The 19,472-nt window shown below is 50.1% G+C and overlaps 2 protein-coding genes across 2 annotated transcripts in view; one reads left to right on the top strand and one right to left on the bottom strand.

The window, feature by feature from the left end:
- The window catches only part of WNT5B (Wnt family member 5B), a 73,690-nt gene that overhangs the window by 18,195 nt on the left and 36,023 nt on the right, over positions 1–19,472 (top strand). The gene's annotated exons all lie outside the window — the stretch shown is intronic.
- Positions 14,371–18,881, bottom strand: FBXL14 (F-box and leucine rich repeat protein 14). Its single transcript, XM_071768036.1, has one exon. It carries the CDS (start codon positions 17,914–17,916, stop codon positions 16,714–16,716), a length of 1,203 nt encoding a protein of 400 aa, XP_071624137.1. The 5' UTR covers positions 17,917–18,881; the 3' UTR covers positions 14,371–16,713.

Here is a 19,472-nt window from a genome sequence, read left to right as displayed (position 1 = left end):
TTGAGCTTACCCTTGTTTTCTGTGCATATGAGTGCAGATACTCCAGCTGCTTTCCATTCAATGCAGTTTTTAGGCTCTGAGTTTTGAACTGAGTTTATGCCTGAAGTGAACTCAAACTCTCTAAGTGAATCTCCATCAAAGCTTCCAAATTTGCTCAGACTTTTTTAAGTCCAAGCCACGAGGTATAATGCAAAACTGTAACTCAGCCTCAGATGTGCTCAGAAGGGTCACAAACCTTTCAGTGAACCTAGGTTGAGTTTGTGCCAAATGCCTGAACCAGGTGTATTTTTCATGTGTTTTTAGGACTGTGTGTTGTAAATGTCACATGGATCTGAAATGGGGTCCCCAGAGCAAACGTAGCATGTGATCAGAGCACTGGGATTAGGGAAGAAGAGGAGGAATTTTTCTTCAGATAATTATAGGCAGCTGAGTTGCCTGTGGAAAAAAAAAAAAAAATCCTGCTAATGCTCCGCACCTTTAGAGTACTTACTGTAGAGTAGGCATGACTGAGCTCCTCTGCATCAAAGGGGGAAATACCTGTCTGGTCTGTACTCTGAGGCACTCAGGGATTAGAGAAAGATCGTAAGTCCTGATTATATGAAAAGCAGAAGATTCCACTGCTGTTTGTACAAATGTCTCTTGTTTTCCCTAACACCTTTTCTACTAAAAACATCCCAGAGTGTTTAACCAGCATACCTAATTAAAAGGTCCATCTCAGGAAATTCACCTTTATAGTGCTGTCATGTGCTATAAGGAGTGTTTGTCCGTGGCTCTCAATGCATTTTCCAAGGTGAGATTCTTCTCGTGAAGAATCCCCTTTTCCACATGGGGAAAGCAAGGGAGGGGGAAATGTAGAATAGACAGGCTTAGGTTATGGCGCCAACCAAAGGTGGGGTCAGCAATAAAATTCCAGTTTTTTAGTTTTGGGCTCTGCTGGAACTTCTTCAACCACCAAAGTGCAGTTAGGGCTGGATGAAACACAGCAGCTATTGAAACAATTCAGGACAGAAAGTGGAGGAAGGCAGAAATGTAATTATGCACGTAGGGAGCGGTCACGTAGCCAAATGCTGATGTTTGTTCAAGCGACATGTTGTCTTTAATAACCACAAGTGTGGTCAGGTACCCATTTATTTCCTCTGACAGACAACACGCTGGGCAGGTCAGCACCCTCCAGCATGATGCTGAAACACTGGGTCAGTGTTGACTCAGAGGAAGGAGCTCCATGGCCTGAGTCACCCGTGTTGCTTCCTGAGGGACCCTGGTTTCCCCAGGGAGTATCAGCGAGACCCACTGCTGCCATCCTGCTGCCATCAGATGAGATCATGACCTGAAGTGGTCTGGATACAATAAAATATAAAGAGCTTTCTTTAACTAACTTGGTAATAATAGTATGGTTTTAAAACTACTTGTTTAGCCAGTGCTGACTATATGCTTACACAGCTAGCTCTGGCCTGGGAAAGACTGAAACCACAATGGCTAAGTATAGAGGCCTCTAAAATATCTTCATATATACAGTGCCTGAATACACAAACAGAACTGGCCTCTCTCCTGTCTACAGGAGCAATGTTTTCCATAGGATTTGTATTGACAGAGGTTTTCCCCTGGAGTTATGCATATTTATTAAAATAAAAATCCTCCAGAACTGCATCCATGTGCTGAACCCCATGCCACAACTACCTTCAACCTGATACAAGAAATACAATCTCTTCCTGAAGAAAATAAGCACTTTTTTCATTCTGTGGTGTAGCAGGCTCCTGACCAGAGATTGGTGTGTTTTTTATTTTTTCAATTTTTTTTTCTTTGTTTTTAAGGAGAGAGGGGAAGCTGTTGCCAGGATTTCAGCCTTACCTCTTGAGAACATCTAGTGCATGAAGGAGCAATGCTCCCACCACCAAAGTGTGGTAGGATCCGTGGTCTAAGCAACCAGAGCCGTACTAGATGCTGGGCATACTGAGATGCATTTGCTTTTGTAAAGAACACACGGCCGTACGCAGCGTGAAGCTTGCTGCTGGGATAAGATAAACCCCTCTCTGCATTTAGTTCTTTGTAGCCTGTTTTCTGGAGCGTAAATCCGCCTCTTCTGGAGCCTGACCCCTGACTTCTCTGTGTGCCTCCTTTTAAGTGTTTGACTTAAACTGCTGCAGTTGCTTTTGGGCAGTTGTGGGCAAAGCAGCTTTTCTGTTCCTCTTCTGTGAGTGTGATACCTCAAATATGTTCCTGCTGATTCCTAGCTGTGGGCTAGTTTTGTACTGACACAACATATTCTTGGGTAAATGACAGATTTCTCTGAACTGGGGCTGGCGCTACTCGCTCTGCACGTAGCTGTGGGCCGTGTGTGACATTGTTCTGGTGGGAGCCAGAAGGTGGTAGGAGTGGCACGCTGAATCCATGCCCAAATTATGTGCTCCAGGGAGCAACACCTGGTTTGTGAGACATGTGCAGCAGATGTTGCGTAGGTGGTCCTCGGGCACTTGTAGGTTTTCCTATCGTTTCCACCGTGATTATCTATCCTGGCTCTGGATCGTTTGCTGGCTCACCAGCAATCCTGGAAACCACCCAGCTTTCGTAATAATAAGAACTTGTCCTTCCTTTTTGGATACAGCAGCTTCTTTAAATGTTTGTAACAGTGCGCAGCGGAATATATAGACAGTTCTTTCAACACTGAGCCCCTGTCTGACACAATGTGTCTGCAGTTACTGCACTCAAGCTGCGTTTTGGAACCCCTCTGTCTACAAGGACCATTCATTCTTAAGGGAAATGGTATGGAACAGGGCAAAAATGAACATGTGCTGGGATCTCTTCTCATGGTGGTGTGAGGCTCTGACACAGGAATATCAGGAACGGGAATATTGATGATTATGTTTGAGACTTCTATGATGACTCCTATGCAGGGATCTTGAGTATCTTTTTTAAACTTCCAAAGATATAAGTTTTTCTATCCTCATACATGTATAGTCCTCTCAGTTTAAGCATGAAACAGCTTAGATGCAGAGGGGTGATGGCAGCACTTGCCTGCAGATGTGTGGTGAGCCTGGAACAGAACCCACTCAGTTATTTTTTACAGGGAAATACAAGGCACCAGGAGCTCCTGTGGTGCTCTGGGACACCTGTGTGCCTAGACTGTTAACTCAAGCTGTAAGCATCTTCACTTGCCTTGCTCCACTGCCACTGATGCCCCTGCCACTGATGCCCCATGTGTTATGTAGCTATGCACGAGGGCAATGCACTATGTTAAGATACAGAACTGTCATTTCTTAGATGAGCAATGTTATTTCTGTACTGTCTGGTAGCTTGGAACTTCTGTTCAGTGACAAGCTTGAAATTGAGTCTCAGAAGTAGCAATGATAGTGACAGTCAGCATGGCTACTCTGACGAGAGCTGGAAAAGGATTTTTTTTTTTTTTCACTCTTTATGATTGTGGGACATCTTGTACTGCTGACAGAATTGACAAGAGCCCATGAAGGTCAAAGGTCTGTAATGCTAATGCCAAGGCTGTCAGTGGAGTGTCCATACTGAAGAGGAGTGGTTCCAGTTGTCATGGTCTCTCGGTTCCCTCTTTTCCCTTGCATCATAAAGCTATGCTAGAAAAAGAAGATCCTTTGACTGTGTGCAGCTCCATGTGAAATGCTGGTTATCTGCCATAAAATAAATATGCACACTATCCAATCCTCTTAGGTTTTTAAATCCCCTTCCAGTACCTGAAGGGCATCTACAGGAGAGCTGGGGAGGGACTTTTTATAAGGGAATGTAGTGATAGGTAATGCCTTTAAGCTGGAAAAGGATAGATTTATATTAGATATATGGAAGAAGTTCTTTAGTGTGAGGGTGGTGAGACACTGGAACAAGTTGCCCAGGGAAGTTGTGTATACCTCTTCCCTGGAAGTGTTCAAGGCCTGGATGGGGCTTTGTGCAGCCTGGTCTGGTGGGAGGTGTTTGGAACTAGATGACCCTTCCAACCAAAACCACTCTATAATTCTGTGAATCAGTCTTACTGAGCTGAGCACATCCCTCACATCTCCATCTCCTCATGTGGCTCCAAGTAGGAGACAGAAATACAGTCCCTGTTGACTCCTGTGAGGAATGCTGCTGTTAGATCAAGGGGTATGAGAGAACACCTGTAAGGAGCAGGGCTGCCAGATATCTATAAAGTAAAGTAGTGGGAGTGCTGGTACAGAGGGTAGATACTGAGTTATCTACATGTTTTAGCAAACCTTAGCAATTTGCAAGTGGCAAATTGTTTTGGTTTTTTTTTTTAAATATCTGTATGGTATATATTATAAGAATTTTGTAAAATATAAAATCTTTATAATATCCCGCTGAGCAAATTGCTTCACATGGGGATTGAGATTCAAGTCTTGCAGACAACAAACATTTGGGAGGATCATAATAGTTTCCAGGCATATTTATCATACATCTAGAAATCCACCTGTATAATGCAGGATGATAATTGGTCCCTTCACAAGGCAGACCCCGTGCAGAGGTGGAGCTGAAGCATGTTGCAGCAGAGATGCATCTGCAAGGAGCTGAGCACAAGTACTGAGGAAAAGGAATTATGGTCCAGGCCATAAGAGGTTGCCCTAAACAGAGCAGTCATCAGCTCTTTTCTGTTATCACTTGTGGAGATCGTTAAAACCACAGATTAATCTGCAGGAAAACCAGAATATGGTGGATATGGAGAAAAATTATTAGAAGTAAACTGGAAGTGGTTGGGTAGGGAAGCCGCAGGGTATGCCTTTAGGCAGAATTTTAGGAATAGGTAAGATAAATCCTTGTCAGGAATGATCCAAGTATACTTGATCCTACCTCTGTGCAGAATTGGGATGGTGATCTCTGGAAGTCCTCCGTGTTTCTATACTGTAAGTAGGGCTTTTCAAGGTTTTCCATTGACAGAAGGCTGTGTATGAATAGAAAGATTCAGGAGTCCAAGAGTGAGGCCTGCTGACAACATTCAGGAGGCAACAGGCTGACAACATTTCCAGCAGGCTTGGAAAGATCTGTTTCTCTTAAAGTACTAAAGGGCAGCTCTCCTTTGGTGCCATGCCTGGTGTTCTGTTACTTAGGATGAGAAGATGGAGCTAAATCTCACTCTTCACTTGATCTTACACTTGTAGCACTGGTAGTGAGTCACAGAGTTCACAATCCTACACTGCTAGTTACTGGGTCCCTTATCTCTGGGTGCCGAAGCTTTCACACTATCTTGGAGAGCAAATTCATCCATCTTCTGGAAGTTAGACATGTACAGAGTATCTTGACGCACATCAGCCTTAATGAGTAATTTTGAGCAGCGAAGCCACTGGTCTTTTTATCTTACTGTCTTAAAACTCTGCAAAAACAGTGTCCCTATGGACAGAAAGAATGAGTTAGAGATGGGCAAAAGACCTGATCCAAGAAAAAAAAAAAATCCACACAATCCAATACATTTAGGCAGTAAGCAAAACTACAAAATCCCCAGCTTAAGGACCACCTAGCTCCTACAGGCATCTAAATTCCACAGATGCCTCGTTTGCCTTTTTCTCAGTGTTTGTTTATCTGGTTTTTAAAATTAGTTTTATTTTAACACCCCTCAGGTGCTGAGTGTTGTAATTTCGTGTCTGTCCAAAACTTCACGAGTCTGATCATGATCCAGAAAGCAAGCACCCTGACCCCCTGGCCTTCCTTCCTGGGTGCTTTCAGAGCGCACCTAGCACACACAGACAGGATAAGATTGAAAACCCAGTGGCAGCTGCCACTTTCTTTTGAAACATCTTACATAGCAGCCAAATGGCTGGGAAACTCAGGGGTCAAAACCTGATTCACTGTTTCATCCAGCAGCTGCCCCTGGTTCTCAAAGGAGAGACTGGCCCCCAGCGTAAAGGCTTGCGGGCTGTAGCCTCATGTACTCTGTTTCTTGCAGCAAATCTCAAATAATCATTGGTGTGGCTTAGATGAGAATAGTGAAGAGCAGCCCTTTCTCCTGGATGGTTTCTCCAGGAGGGGTAGGTTTGAAGTGCCATGAAGGAAAGGAAGAATTAAAGCAGGTCTCCTGCTTCCCTCAGTGCTGTTTCAAAGCAGGGCATGCAGCTGCTTCCTCCGGGCACGGCCTGTTTGCTTGCATGCAAGCTGGTGTGCAGCAATTGGTGGTAGAGGAGAAGCACCTAATTTTGGATCACAGTGAGCGTGGGCAGTTTCTGGTAGCTCTGAGCAAGCTATGGAGCTCCTCAGGCAAGAGAACCAGTGGCATTTCTCCTCTGGTTGGCCCATGATAAATGTGCTGACAGTAAGTGGCTCTGTGCCCAGCAGGAAGTTGTTTTGGAGCCTTGGAGGTGTCTGATTCTTCTCAGAAGAGAACAAAAGCCCTGAGGACCCCAGCCCAGGATCCACCCCTGGAGCGAGGCTGTTAAAAACTGGGTGTTGCAGTGCATGCATCTTCAGTGCCAGGTCCTTTTTGGAGATTGCTACAAGTAACTTGTGTGAGACCTCCTGCGTAATGGCTTTGCAGAGCCAAAGCCCAGCCTGTCCAGTGGACCGCATCCCTTGCCCCTCCTCCCCCGCCTTGGTTTTTCAGTTCAACAAGGCTCACAAGTCTGGAACTGGTATCTTTTTTTCTCAAGCTGTTATTGCAAATATCCCAAGCTTCTAGTGTTGGTTCTACTGAAAAGCATTTCTGATTGTTGCATGGTGCTGGAGTCGACTTGTCTAACCCAGAGGCTGGGGTCTGTCCTGCGGGACAGAGGGGATGTGTGCCGTCCAGCTGAGTATTGGTTTCGCTGTATCCAGCTGCAGTGGTTTAGGTTTCTGGCTGAATCTGTCTGGAAGCGGCACAGAGCAAAATACAAAGAGAGGGAGGGTCGTAAGTACTCCTATTCTCTCCTGATAATCCCTTAAAAAATAATTGCAGGCCTAAACCTCTGGCCTCTAGCAAATTTTCCACTCGATTAGAGGCTTTTGTGAAGCCGGGGTAAGGGACATGCAGACTTGCACATTGTGCCACTGCCCGAAACTTCCAGCTGGGATTTTTTCCATCAAAAGGGGATTTTAGTAAAACCATTATAAGGGGCTTAGTCACAGAAAAGCAGTTGAGCTGAGACAGGGGTAGATTAGCTTTAACATGCTTGTTTTTGGCACCAGGGACAGGGTAGAAGTTACACCCAGCCGCTCACATGCAGCCTCCCCCATCTGGCTGAGTCCCCACCAGGTGTAGGGCGGTGGGGGAGATATCCCTTCATGTCCCCATGATGTCCCTGCAGCACTCTGCATCTGAAACCTGTGCAGAGAACAGGCAGCCCCGGTGCAAGTCCTTGTTCTCTGTGGTCTGGGTCTGGAAACCGGAAGTTGCTGTGGCAGGGTCAGTCCTTGGTGTGGTCTGAGTGATCTTTTTTGCTAATGGACAGGTGTGTCCCTGGACAGAAAGCCATGAGGGGTGAAAGCCTTTGCATCCTTAAGGACTTCGTCCTGCCTGTGCCTTTGATCTGTGTGGGTGGTCCCGTGCAGGGACAGGCCCGGTGAAGATGCAGATAAAGCAGCTGGGAGAGCTGCCATCCCAGCCATACCTGTTGTTGTGATTGGACCTTCAGGGCTGTCAAGGCAGTGATTTTTATTAGCTCTGCATTTGTCTGTGAGACTCACTGTTGTCAAAATTAAAGCCTTGAAGAGTCAGAACAGGTAGGGGATGGTTTGCGAGAGCAGTTCCTTCTGCTGGGAGTTCTTCCCACACTTGCACGCCAGCTCTTCCGGGGGTCTTTGGTGGGAAGAGTAGGAAGATGTCCTCTGCACTTAGTGTTTCTCTGCTCTGATCCTTCCTCTCTCTCCGGCGTTACACGAAGCTGGAAAACTCATTTCAGGTTTCACCATGCCAAGTGGCGCAAAAAAACAGCGGGACCACAGATGATGGGTGAAGGGGGGGGACGACAGGGAAGGTGAGTTTGCCCACTCAGGGATTTGGGGCATACCTTTAGTCAAGCTGCTTCGACCTCATCCGTTTTCCCGGGATGAGTCAACCAGACGCATTTTCCCTTTCCTCCCCCGGCCACGGGGAGCCGGGGTTCCGATGGGGCCCCCCGTTGCGGGGGGGGAAGAGGAGGGGATAGGCGGGTTGACCTGATGGCTGGCGGTGGCACTCAGCGGGCAATGCTTCCCCCTGGCGGAACGGAGCCCCAACTGCAGGCCTGGCCCAGCCCGATCCGACCCGACCCGGAGCGGGGATGCGACAGGTCCCGGAGGGTTCTGAGAGATGGGGTGAGAAACCTATAGGTGGCAATGCAGCTCCGGATGAAGGATCATAAATTCGTTTGGGATGGAAAAGACCTTTAAGGTCATCGAGTCCAAGAGTGAACCTAGCATGCCCACCGCTAAACCATGTCCATGAGCGCCACAGCTACATGCCTTTTAAATACCACCAGGGATGGTGACTCCACCACCTCCCTGAGCAGCCGGTTCCAGCATCTGGTAACCTTTTTAGTGAAGAAATTTTTCCTAATATCCAGCCTGAACCTCCCCTGGCACAACTTGAGGACATTTCCACTTGCTACTGGGGAGAAGAGACCAACATCTTCCTCACTGCAGCTCTTTTCAGTTAGTTGAAGAGAGTGATAAGGTCTCCCCTCAATTTCCCTTTCTCCAGACTAATCAACCCCAGTTCCCTCAGATGCTCCTCTTGAAACTTTGCTCTAGACCCTTTCCCAGCTTTGGTACCCTTCTGTGGACATCCTCCAGCACCTTAATTATAGAATCATAGTATAGAATCACATTTTAGGGGTTGGAAGGAACCTCTGGAGATCATTGAGTCCAACCCCCCTGCCAAAGCAGGGTCACCTAGGGCAGGTAACATAGAAACGCATCCAGGCAGGTCTTGAAAGGTCTAGAGAAGGAAACATGGCAACCTCTGTGGGCAGCCTGTTTCAGTGGGCTGTCACCCATATATTAAAAACATTTTTCCTCATATTGAGATGGAACTTCTTGAGTTCCAGCTTATGTCTGTTGCCTCTCATCCTATCACAAGGCACCATTGAAGAAGCTGGGCCCTTCTTGACACCCATCCTTCAGATATTTATAAACATTAATAAGATCCCCTCTCAATCTTCTCTTCTCCAGACTAAACAGCCCCAGGTCTCTCAGCTTTTCTTCATAAGACAGATGTTCCAGTCCCCTGATCATCCTTGTACTCCTCCATTGGACTCTTTCTAGTATATCCCTGTCTTTCTTGTACTGAGGGACCCTGAACTGAACACGGTGTTTGAGGTGCAAACTCACCAGTGCCAAGTACAGGGGCACTGTCACTTCTCTCGTCCTTCTGACCACACAATTTCTGATGCAGGCCAGGATGCTGTTGACTGCCTTCACCACCTGGGCACACTCCTGGCTCATATTAGCTGGCTGTTGACCAACACTCCCAGACCCTTTTCTGATGTGCAGCTTTCCAGACACTTCCCCAAGCCTGTAGTGGTTGCATGGAATTGTTGAAACCCATGTGCACAACCCAGCACTTGGCCTTGTTAAACATTGTTAAACTGGTCTTGACCCATTGATCCAACCTGCCCAGATCCCCCTGTAGAGCCTTCCTACATTCAGGCAGATCAACACTTCTGTCCCGCTTGGTGCCCTCTGCAAACTTGCTGAGGGTGCACTTGATCCCTTTGTCCAGAGGACTAATAAAGATATTAGAGACAGCTGGCCCCAGAACTGAGCCCTGGGGAACACCACTTATGACTGGTTGCCAACCAGGTATAGGGGGTGAGGTTGCAGATAGAGGATAGAGACGCACATAGGGGATGTGGATGCTTCACTCAGCCCCTGCCAGTGCGGAAACCCCACTGTATCATAGGCAGCATTTGCTTTCCCATGTTACTATGTTGTCCCTGTCTCATTTTACTGGCTGTCTGGCAGACGAGTGGTCTGAGGGATCCCCACCACCTCTGGCCAGTCTGCATAGGGTTTGGTGGCATGTAGGGGGCTTTGGCCAAGTGGCAAGAGATTTGCCAGCATCAAGAGGTGGGCATTGCATCCCGGGTGGCTCCACAAGCCTGGAAAAGCAGAGGAAGCCAGCTTGCTTGAGGCACAAGCAGCCTTACAGGACTTCTCCTCAACATGTGTGACAAGGAGTTTATAGCACTGAAGGATGCATGTTCTTCACACTGGGATACTGAGCAGGCAGCTGTGGCTGTCATGCAATGAAATAATGGCAGGGTTTTGTTGCTGATGGGTGTTTGGCATTTCAGCTCACTGAACAAGGAGAGAGGCTGCTGGCCACAGAGCTGTGATCAATGTGGTGGTCTGTACATCTTTGGTGCCAACCTGCCAAACTGGCTTAAGTTGCCCAGGGGTTATAAAGCGGGGACACTTAGTGGGAGGGAGAGGGAGGAAGAGAATGAAGCTCAAGTAATTTTCACTGGAGTTTTTATTTAAAGCTAGGAGGGGAAATTGCTTCATCTTCAAATTACTAATCTGTGCCTGGAGACACAAGACTCTAAAGAAGGAAAATAACTAGGAGGAGTTGCCCCTTTTTAGATCCAACTGAGTTTCTGTAGCAGAAGTGGAGTTTCATTTATGTCTCAGTTAATTCTCTCATGTGGAAATACTTGCTCAGGGCATGTGTCCAGACCCTGGTATTAAACTTTTGACGCCCGTTCCAAAACATGCCCTAGATTTTCTAAAATCTTTTTGGAAAATCCCATTTCCGCTCATCTTCCTGTTGTAAGGACAAATCAGGTTCCGATCTTTCGAAATCTTTGCAGTGCTGTTTCAGGTTAAGCTGCCATTGAGCTAATGCATTTGGTAGATTTAATTAAAGAAGGGGGAGAAACACTAGCATCCCTGCCAAACGTGGCTGGAGTCTGAGTTCTGGCACAGGATCCTGACAACCCCTCTCCAGCTCTTTCTTCCGTGCGACTTGGGGCTGGGGAATTGAGCAGGACGGCCCCGCTGGCTGGCTGTGGCAGGGAGCGTCGTGCAGCCCAGCCAGCAGCTCTGGTCCCTGAGGGGTCCTCGTATCCAGCCCACACCACCCTGTTTGGTTTATTGATTATCTTTTTCCTCCACAGAAGGCACTATTAAAGAGCTGCTGGCTGAAAGAGTGGGATTTAAGGTGAGGGAGGGAGAGAGAGAAAACAAAAAAATGTTCCACTTTGCCAGAAGCATCCTGCATACGTATGAAGCGAGGCTGCCAGATCCAAGGGATGCCTGCCCTTGAGCTGTTAATGGCAGCCTGTGCTAAGTTCCAGCTTTAGTTCCAAAAACTTTGGGTGTCTTGGCCACCCAGCTCTCATTTTAACTCTTCCCTGACGACCAAAGGGCAGGTTCAGTAGTAACCTCTATACTATCTAGCACAGAGATCACATGTCCTGCTAGCACAGGCCCCAGGTGGCTTGCATGACAGCTGCCCCGTGACCCCGTTATTTATTATCAGGGAAACAAAGGACCCCAGAACCACCACGACGAACTGATTCAGTCCAACCCACAGTGTGGGGTGGGAACATATAAAATGTATAAATCTGTCATGCGCGGACCTCCCATATGCCAGTCCAAGGGCAGTAGGACCCAGGTGGAGCCTCCCTGTCCTCCCCATCTCCCAGAGAGAGGAGCCAGCTCTGGCCAGAGGAGCAGCTGCTGCAGCAGACTGGGGAGCTCCACGCATGCAGGGACTTTGCTGCAGCTTGTGAGCCAGCATTCCCTGTCACTCACCCTCTGTTCCTGACCACCTCCTCTCCTGCCCAGTCCCTTCACCCCCACTTAATGTCACTCCTGCATTGCTCTGCTTTCTGCTGCCACCTTTCAAGCATGGTCCCTCTACTCCCCAGGGTCACCAGTCCATAAAGCAGGTCCTTGGTTCAGCCTCTGTGCCCCAGCTGTAGGCAAGGGACCCTTCTGCCCCAGCTAGAGTGTCTGGATATGCTTTTGCTGGGTACAACAGTGAAAGCTGGCACCAAAACCACCGCTGGGGCACTCTGGGCTCTCTGACACAGATGGGAGACTGCCAGCTTGCTTCCAAATAGTGGTGCGGGTTTTTTATGGTTTTCTACCCCAGTTGCCAATTGAGTTGTCTTCAAAAATTCAAGAGCGTCTGGAGAGTGAAAATTAAGTTTCCTTGTTAGCCTGAGGAGTCATATGGTAATTTGTATATGGCTGCTGGCAGTGGATTGTGTAAGAAATCCTTTTCTTCACTAGTAAACACTTGCATTCCCCCAGCCCTGGCCTCGCTGGGCAGTGAAGAGCACAAGGAGGTGCTGCCTCACTGGGGCATGAGGAGCATTTATCCATCTGCAGGAACAGCCTAGGGTGTCTAAAATGCTGGGCTTTGGAGAGACTTTGGTTTCAGCAGCTTCCTTGGGCTTCAGTTCCCCTTAATTAGTATTGTGAGCCATGTGTGCTATGTTTTGGCTTGGTTTTGTTTATGTGGGAAGTTTGGGGGTTTTTTTAAGGGGGGAAAAAATTCTGTCCTAGTTCTGATTACAGAATTTACAAGCACACACATTTAGACATAGATGCTCCACTCTAACCCATGTGATCATGGGGCTTATTAAGGAGATGCCATTTTAATTATTTTCATTCTAATCTAGCAGAAGCAAATCTACCTTACGAGAGGTGTATCTTGTTCCCCATCCCTGTCTGGAACTGCTGCCTACCCCAGAAACATTTGCATTTACAGCAGTAATGGAAACCTGATCTGGAATTCCCATTGTTTATAATGTTCATACATCCTCTTTTTCAGTCAAGAAGTTACTGTAAACTTTTTTTCTTAATGCAGGGAAGACAGATCCCAAGCCTCCCTCCAAGGAAAGGAAGATGGATATAGTGTCAGGCTCTATTAGATCCAATTGTGGTGGCTTTCCCGAACACGAACAATGCAGCTTTTGTGATGGACTCCCAGCAGAAAGTTTGGAAGTCTTGGAAGGAAAGGAGGAAAAATCAACACACGCCCCAAAGTCCAAACCCTGAGGCAGTCCAGGTCCTCGGGATGTGGAGGAGGTGGTTTCTTTTCAGGAGGGCCAGAGTTGGGAACTATTTTCCCCTTAGAAATGCAGCAGTGACATAAAAGGGGTGAGGTGGTTAGAGTTGGCAGCAAAGTATGCCCACCAGTCCGGCCTCAACCAAATCTACCTGTGGAGGCAGAGGTTAAGAACCTGGGGCAGGTTGGCCCCCCTGATGCACAGGGGATCTCCTTTGGTAGGGCATATGACCCACCTGGAGCAGCAGCCTGTGGAGGGCTGCAGGAGCCAAACAAAGTGGCCTGCTCAGCGCTGGAAGTGCTTAAAATGCAAATGTACAGGAACTTCAGACCATCCCCCTCCCTCCTCCTCGGCGTGGAGGAAAGCAGCTTAAATACAGCCAGGCCTGGAGAGGAATGTTAAGAAGAGGGGAAGAATCGCCCTCCTCCTTTCCATAGGGACCCGGCCCGGCCAGATTGAGTATGCATGACTGAGCAAGCAAGCAAGGACAGCTCCTCTTTTAACTTTGCTGAACAATGGCTCCGGCTTCTTCCACCATTTCGCATTCCCCCTCCTTCGAGGCAGAAAGGGGGCAGCGGGGCAAGCGAGCCCCACCACCGGGCTTGGGGGGGAGATGGGCTTTTGTCACTGCCTTATAAATACCGCGTAAGCTCCGTCTCCAACAATAAAAACCCCACATCATGGAAGGTTAAAAAGCGACCCCATCGGGTTAAGAGTCATACATTGTGGAGAAAGATTATGGGCTAGGACAAAGGACACCTTAGATAAGTCAATTTTTTTTTTTTTTTTTTAATATTCCCGATTCACTTCCTCTTTAATCTTAGCCTGGACAGTGGAAACTAACCAGAACATTTTGGGTTTCCCAGGTCCTAGTGCACTGGTGAGGGCATGATTTTTGAGGGTTGTCACTCCTGGGGAATGTTTTTTATTTGATGGGTCTTCCACCCAGGGCGTGTCTCATTTAAGTAAGTCACACACACACACGCAAAAAAAAGCCTCTGCTACCTTGAGCTTTAAAAAATTAGGAAACGCAGCCTTTCTATCCCCCCTCCCAAATGCCTTTCTCTGCCCTTGAATACTCACTAGCAAACTTCAGTGCTTTCAGTCTGTCTAACCCCAGACTGAGCTGACACCTCACACCTATGAGCAGCTGAACTCAAGTTTCTCACCATGGCTGCTGCTGTGAATGCCCTGGCAGACAAGTCTGGTCCTACTAAGCCCCCTCCTTTCAAACTCTTCATGGTGATGTTACTCAGCATCCTGCATAGGAGGCATGGGCTTTCTTTCTTCCTTCTCTCCCCACTCACTGCAACAAGACTGAGCAGCCCCAAACCCCCAACACGAGCCCCACAGCATACTTACCAAACCCAACACATAGACAGAGAGATACCCATCTTTAAAAAGCACAGACAAGACACATATGGCTTTTTTTTTTTTTTCAAAAACATACTTCATATTTCCTCTTTTATTATATAAATATGTTTAACCTTTTACTGTAAGAATATAAAATGTTTTAAGAGGATCTTTGTTATTTTTTTTTTATACAAATTCACAAACAGTACAATTAATCCATAGGGGTCTCTGGGTTTGTGTTAACTCCGTGGTCTGGCCTGTTACTGTGGAGGGTTTGAGATTTTGAACAGATGAGCAGGAAAAAAACCCAAGATATTTTTCTTTTTAAAAAAAAGCAAACAAAACAAAATCCAAACTTACTCTTTCTCTTTAAAATAATAATTAAAAAAAAATAAATCTAAAGACCCAGCTCCATTTTATTGACAGAGATAAGACAGATGAACTTCAGTCTCCTCCCCTTCACATTGCAGCCTCAGGGCCTGCAGGCCAGCTCTGCTCCTCTCCACCTACAAACAGGAAGCCTGGCATAGTGACCTTTTGTAGGTGATCTGGCAGGGAAGGGGAAAGCATTTGCATATATCTATATATATAATTTATTTTTTAAAAAAAGAGCTTGCATTTTACATGTTTCTGTTAACAGTAGCCCAATTCTCAGCATGGATTCTCACGTAACATGTTTGTGCTAGAGGAGTAAAAATGCAGAAGCAGTTTGGGTCCCCAGTCCCCAGTGAAGAGGGAGGGAGAGGCACAACCAGAATGTGAAGGTGGGACACAATAAGGTAAGCTTAAAAAATGAAACAAAAATATTAAAAAAAAAGGCAGGGAGGGCAAGGAGAAAAAGAACAACAAACCCAAGGGGCATTATTCCAGTCTAGGCACAAAAATGTTTCAGTTTCAAAATCTCTTTCCTGTAAGAATTCCAGGGCTTTTGAGGAGGAAAAAAAAAAGTAACAAATTAAAACGAGGTAGCCAGACATCATATATATATTTATATATATAGAATATATTCAGCAGAAAAAAAATGTACTTAAAAATCCACAAGAACAGCAACTTCAAATGTCTTAAAAATAAAACCATGTAAGAAAATGAATACTGTGAAGAATGAGTGAGGAAAACTGGAATCAGTTGCAGGACATAAGCAAGGGATAGATGGGAGAGTAAGAGGCTGTTTTTGTAGCAGTAATTTTTTTTATGCATTTCAAAATAAAAACAGGTCACAGTATCTCAAGTGAAGCAGAAATGAAGCTAGGGATTCTTCCTCAAGTCCCCTGGGTAGAGGGAAGCTACCCACCCCTCCTACCCGCTCACGCCCAACTCAAAGAGGAATGGATATGTAGCTGGATATGTCTGTCCCTGTTGCCAAGAAGAAGGAGGGGAGAAAAAGAGAGAATGATCAAAGAGAAGATGAGTCTCAGTAACTGTCAGTGTCCCCCAGTGCATGGGAAGGCTTAAAAGACTGGGGTCCATGTCCAGTCCCCACAGAGACAGGACAAGGAAGAAATGGTATCTTCATCTCCAGTAGAGATGGGGAGAGAGAATGGAGTGCCTAGGCTTTTCCATTAACTATAGTGCAGGATGGCATGGAAACATTCTGACAAAAGGAGGCTGTAGCTAGCTATCCCTAGTCTCAGTGCAGTGAAGAACTTGAATAGTGGGAGGCTGAATCCACCCACAGCAGAGTATAACATGGAACTGGAGATTGAAAACAGATTTAAAAAAATAAAAATAAAATAATAATAATTAAAAAATCAATGTACCTAGGGAGCAGTATTTCTGTCACAATTCCCAGTTAACAGAGGAGGGGGAAGTGCAGAGGTGGAATGGTTATTTTACCAAAAGCTGTATCTGTGCCCAGCGCAAGATGACTGGGTGGCTGGGTCTCTAAGTGTAGCGAGGAAGCCTTTTCTGCTGTTGTTATTGGTTGTTCCCATCTCCATTCCCACTCTCCTTTATATAAACCAAAAATAATCTATTCTTAATACATGGCAAAACAAGGGTCTGTCTTTATCCATCCTTAGTGCACAAGGGGATGGAGTCAGGGAGTGGAGATAAAGAGGGGTGTTTCTAGCCCCAGTGCCTAAGAGTGTGGACTTCTACCTCTTCCACAGGGAAGGATGCTGTGGGGGAAGGGGCAGCTCTGCCTCTCCAGCATGGAGCTGGAGGCATTACCTGGAAAAAGGACAGGTGCTTTCCCTCTCTCCTCCTGCTCCCCTTCCTGCTCCTCCAGGGCAAGGGTAGGTAAGCAGCACAGAAGGGTCAAGGATATACTCTCTTTCTCTATGCTCCTCCCTCCGGTGCCAGGGTGTGTGGGTAGCATGGCTCTGTGCGTGCCCCTCTCTCTCTCTTTCTCTCCTCCATTGCAGCAGTCAGTCAGTCAGTCGGTCGGTCTGTCAAGGAGTCCCTCCAGAGGAGATGGAGGTCTCGGGCCGCCCCCCTCCTCTCACCTGACCTTCTCGCTCTCAGTCATTTCCCAAAGTCCCAGGTTGAGCACCTTGAGGCAGGGCAGCTGGGTGATGCGCTCCAAGCCCCGCTTGGTAATGCGGGTGCAGCCATAGAGATCGATGCCGGTCAGCTGGCTGAGGTGTTCTGCGATGAGCTCCAGGCCCTTGTCGGTGATGCGGACGCACTGCCCGATGTTGAGGGTGCGGAGCCCGTGCATCTGCCGCACCATGCGGTTGATGCCCTCGTCGCTAATGTGGCAGGAGCAGAGGGAGAGGGAGCGCAGCCCGTCCAGGCCCTGTGCGATATAGGCTAGGCTCTGGTCCCCCACCTTGTCACAGAAGGAGACGTCGAGGCCAGAGAGCCGCAGGCTGCCCATGGCCAAATGCATGATGCCTGTGTCGCTGATGTTGTCGCAGGAGCGCAGGTTGAGGCTGCGCAGGCTGCTCATGTGCGACAGGTGCAGCAGCCCCGCGTCCGAGATGCCCCCGCAGAAGCTGAGGTTGAGCTGGCGGAGGCGGCCCAGCCCGCGGGCCAGGTGCTTGAGTGAGAGGTCGCTGAGCTTCTGGCAGTCCTGCAGCGTGAGCTGCTCCAGGCCCAGGCAGCCCTCGGCCGCGCTGCGCGTCATGCCCGCCAGGTGCCCGATGCCCACGTCGGAGAGGTGCCGGCAGGAGCGCAGGTTGAGGCTCTTGAGGCGCTGCAGGCCCCAGGCGATGAGGAGGAGGCCGGTGTTGGTGATGTTGCTGCAGCCCCCCAGCTCCAGCACCTCCAGGCCCTTGAGGTACTGGGCGATGCGGCCCAGGCTGCTGTCCGTGATCTGCTTGCAGAGGCTCAGGTTGAGCGAGCGCAGGGAGCTGATCTCCGCCACGAAGGCGTGGCCCAGCCCGTTGTCGGTGAGGTTGTAGCAGCCGCTGAGGTTGAGGCTCTCGATGTCCGCCATGCCCTGGATCACGTAGCTCAGGCTGCGCCGCAGCGACAGGATCTGCACCCGCCGGATGCCCCGCGCCGCCAGGCTGGGGAAGAGCGAGGGGTTGGCGCGGCGCAGGTGCAGCTTGGCCTCCACGCCCCGCCAGACCGAGCGGTGGTAGGCGGCGTCCCGCCAGGCCGTGCACACCTGCGCCGCCCGGCCCTTGTCCCGCACCTCCAGGTACCCGAAGATCATGGCCAGCAGCTCGGGGAACAGGCACGAGATGTGCGTTTCCATCGCACGCCCGCGCCCGGCCGCCCCCGCCGGCGCCGCGCTCCTCCTCGCCGCCGGGCCCGGCCCGCTTCCGCTCGGGGCCCGCCCGCCTTCCGCTCCGCGCCGTGCCGCGCCGGGCTCCTCCTCGCCGCCGCCGCCGCCGCCCTCACATCGCCGGCCCGGGCGGCGCGGCCCGGCCCGCGGGAGACACTTTGCGCGACCGCCGGCCCGGCCCGGCCCCGCGCCCTGCGGCCGCCGCCTCCTCTACCGCCGCGCCGGGCGGGCCGCGCCGCTGCTGCCGCCGCGCTGCTGCGGCCGCGCCGCCCCGTGCCGCATCGTGCCGCCTCCCGGCGGGCGGGCGAGTGCGCCCCGGCGGCGGCGGCGGCCCCCGCGCTCCGTCCCTGGTGCCGGCCGCCGAGCCCCGCCGCCTCCCTTTGTCTCCGCGCTGCCGCCGCTCACAGCCCCCGGCCCCGGGCCGCCCGCATCCCGCGGCGGAGGCGGCGAGAAGGCAGCGAGGCCAGGGAGTCGCGCTGGCCCGGCCCGGCCCACCCCGCCGCCGGTACCGACTCCGCCGCTCCGGGCCCGGCCGCCGCCAGCCGCCTGCTTCGCTCCGCCGCGCGCCGCTTGCTGCTGGGCCCCGGCGCCGCGCTCCGGCCGGGCGGGAGGGAGGGAGGGAGGGGGAGGAGGCGCGGCGAGGCGGGGGGGAGGAGGAGGGAGGGAGGGAGGGAGGAAGGGAGGGAAGGAGGAGGCGGCGCTGGGCCGGGCCTGTCGGCGGCGGCGCCGGTCGCCGCCTCTGCCTCCCCCTTCTTTCCCCCCCGTACCGCTTGCGCAATGGTACGATCCGGAACACTCGGAGCCGTCGCCCTGGAAACAGCGCGGCCCATTCGCTGAGTCCCGCCGTTAACCGTTGCCGCGCCGCCGCGGCGCCTCTCGTCTCGCCGCTCCTCCGCCGGGAGCGGTCGGAGGGTGACTCGGGCGCTCCCCCCCGCCCCCCCTTTCCTCCCTGTCAGTGAGGAGAAGTCGTGTCTGGATGCTGCATTGTCACCCTCGGGTGACTTGTCCCTGCTGCGGGTGGCCGCCCCGCTTCAGGCCTTATGCTCCCCGAGGAGCCACCGGCACCTACCAGCGCCCCACCTGTCAGTGCCGCCTGAGGCTGGCGAGTGAGCGGAGCCTTGAGTTGCCTGGGGATCCACCGTGAGGAGGGACTGGGGGTTCACGCTGCTGCACAGTGGGGCAGGGGGAAGCACCCGGTCACCCCGTGGCTGCTGCAGTCTGCGGTTTGGCCCGAGACTGCATGATGACCTTGAGGGACAAAATTTGGGGACTCCCTGTCTAGGCATCCCTGCAGGAGTGATAGGAGTTTATCCATTTATGTAAACAGCTCGGGGATCTGGGTAGCTGTCAAGGCTGGGAGACTTCTGTATGGGACATGTTATGGTCTCTGTGATAGGAAATAGAGAAACTTGGGAAAATGGCTTTCACCTAATGGTGTCTATGAACTAACTGTGAAAAGAGTTCAAACAGTCACATAAACCGAACCATCTCTACGGATTTCCAGCACTTTCAAGAAAGTATGTTTG

The sequence above is a fragment of the Heliangelus exortis genome, chromosome 1 (assembly GCF_036169615.1).
Source record: "Heliangelus exortis chromosome 1, bHelExo1.hap1, whole genome shotgun sequence".
Taxonomy (NCBI): domain Eukaryota; kingdom Metazoa; phylum Chordata; class Aves; order Apodiformes; family Trochilidae; genus Heliangelus; species Heliangelus exortis.
Note: the sequence above shows the minus strand (reverse complement) of the source record. Positions and strands in the feature narration are given on the sequence as shown.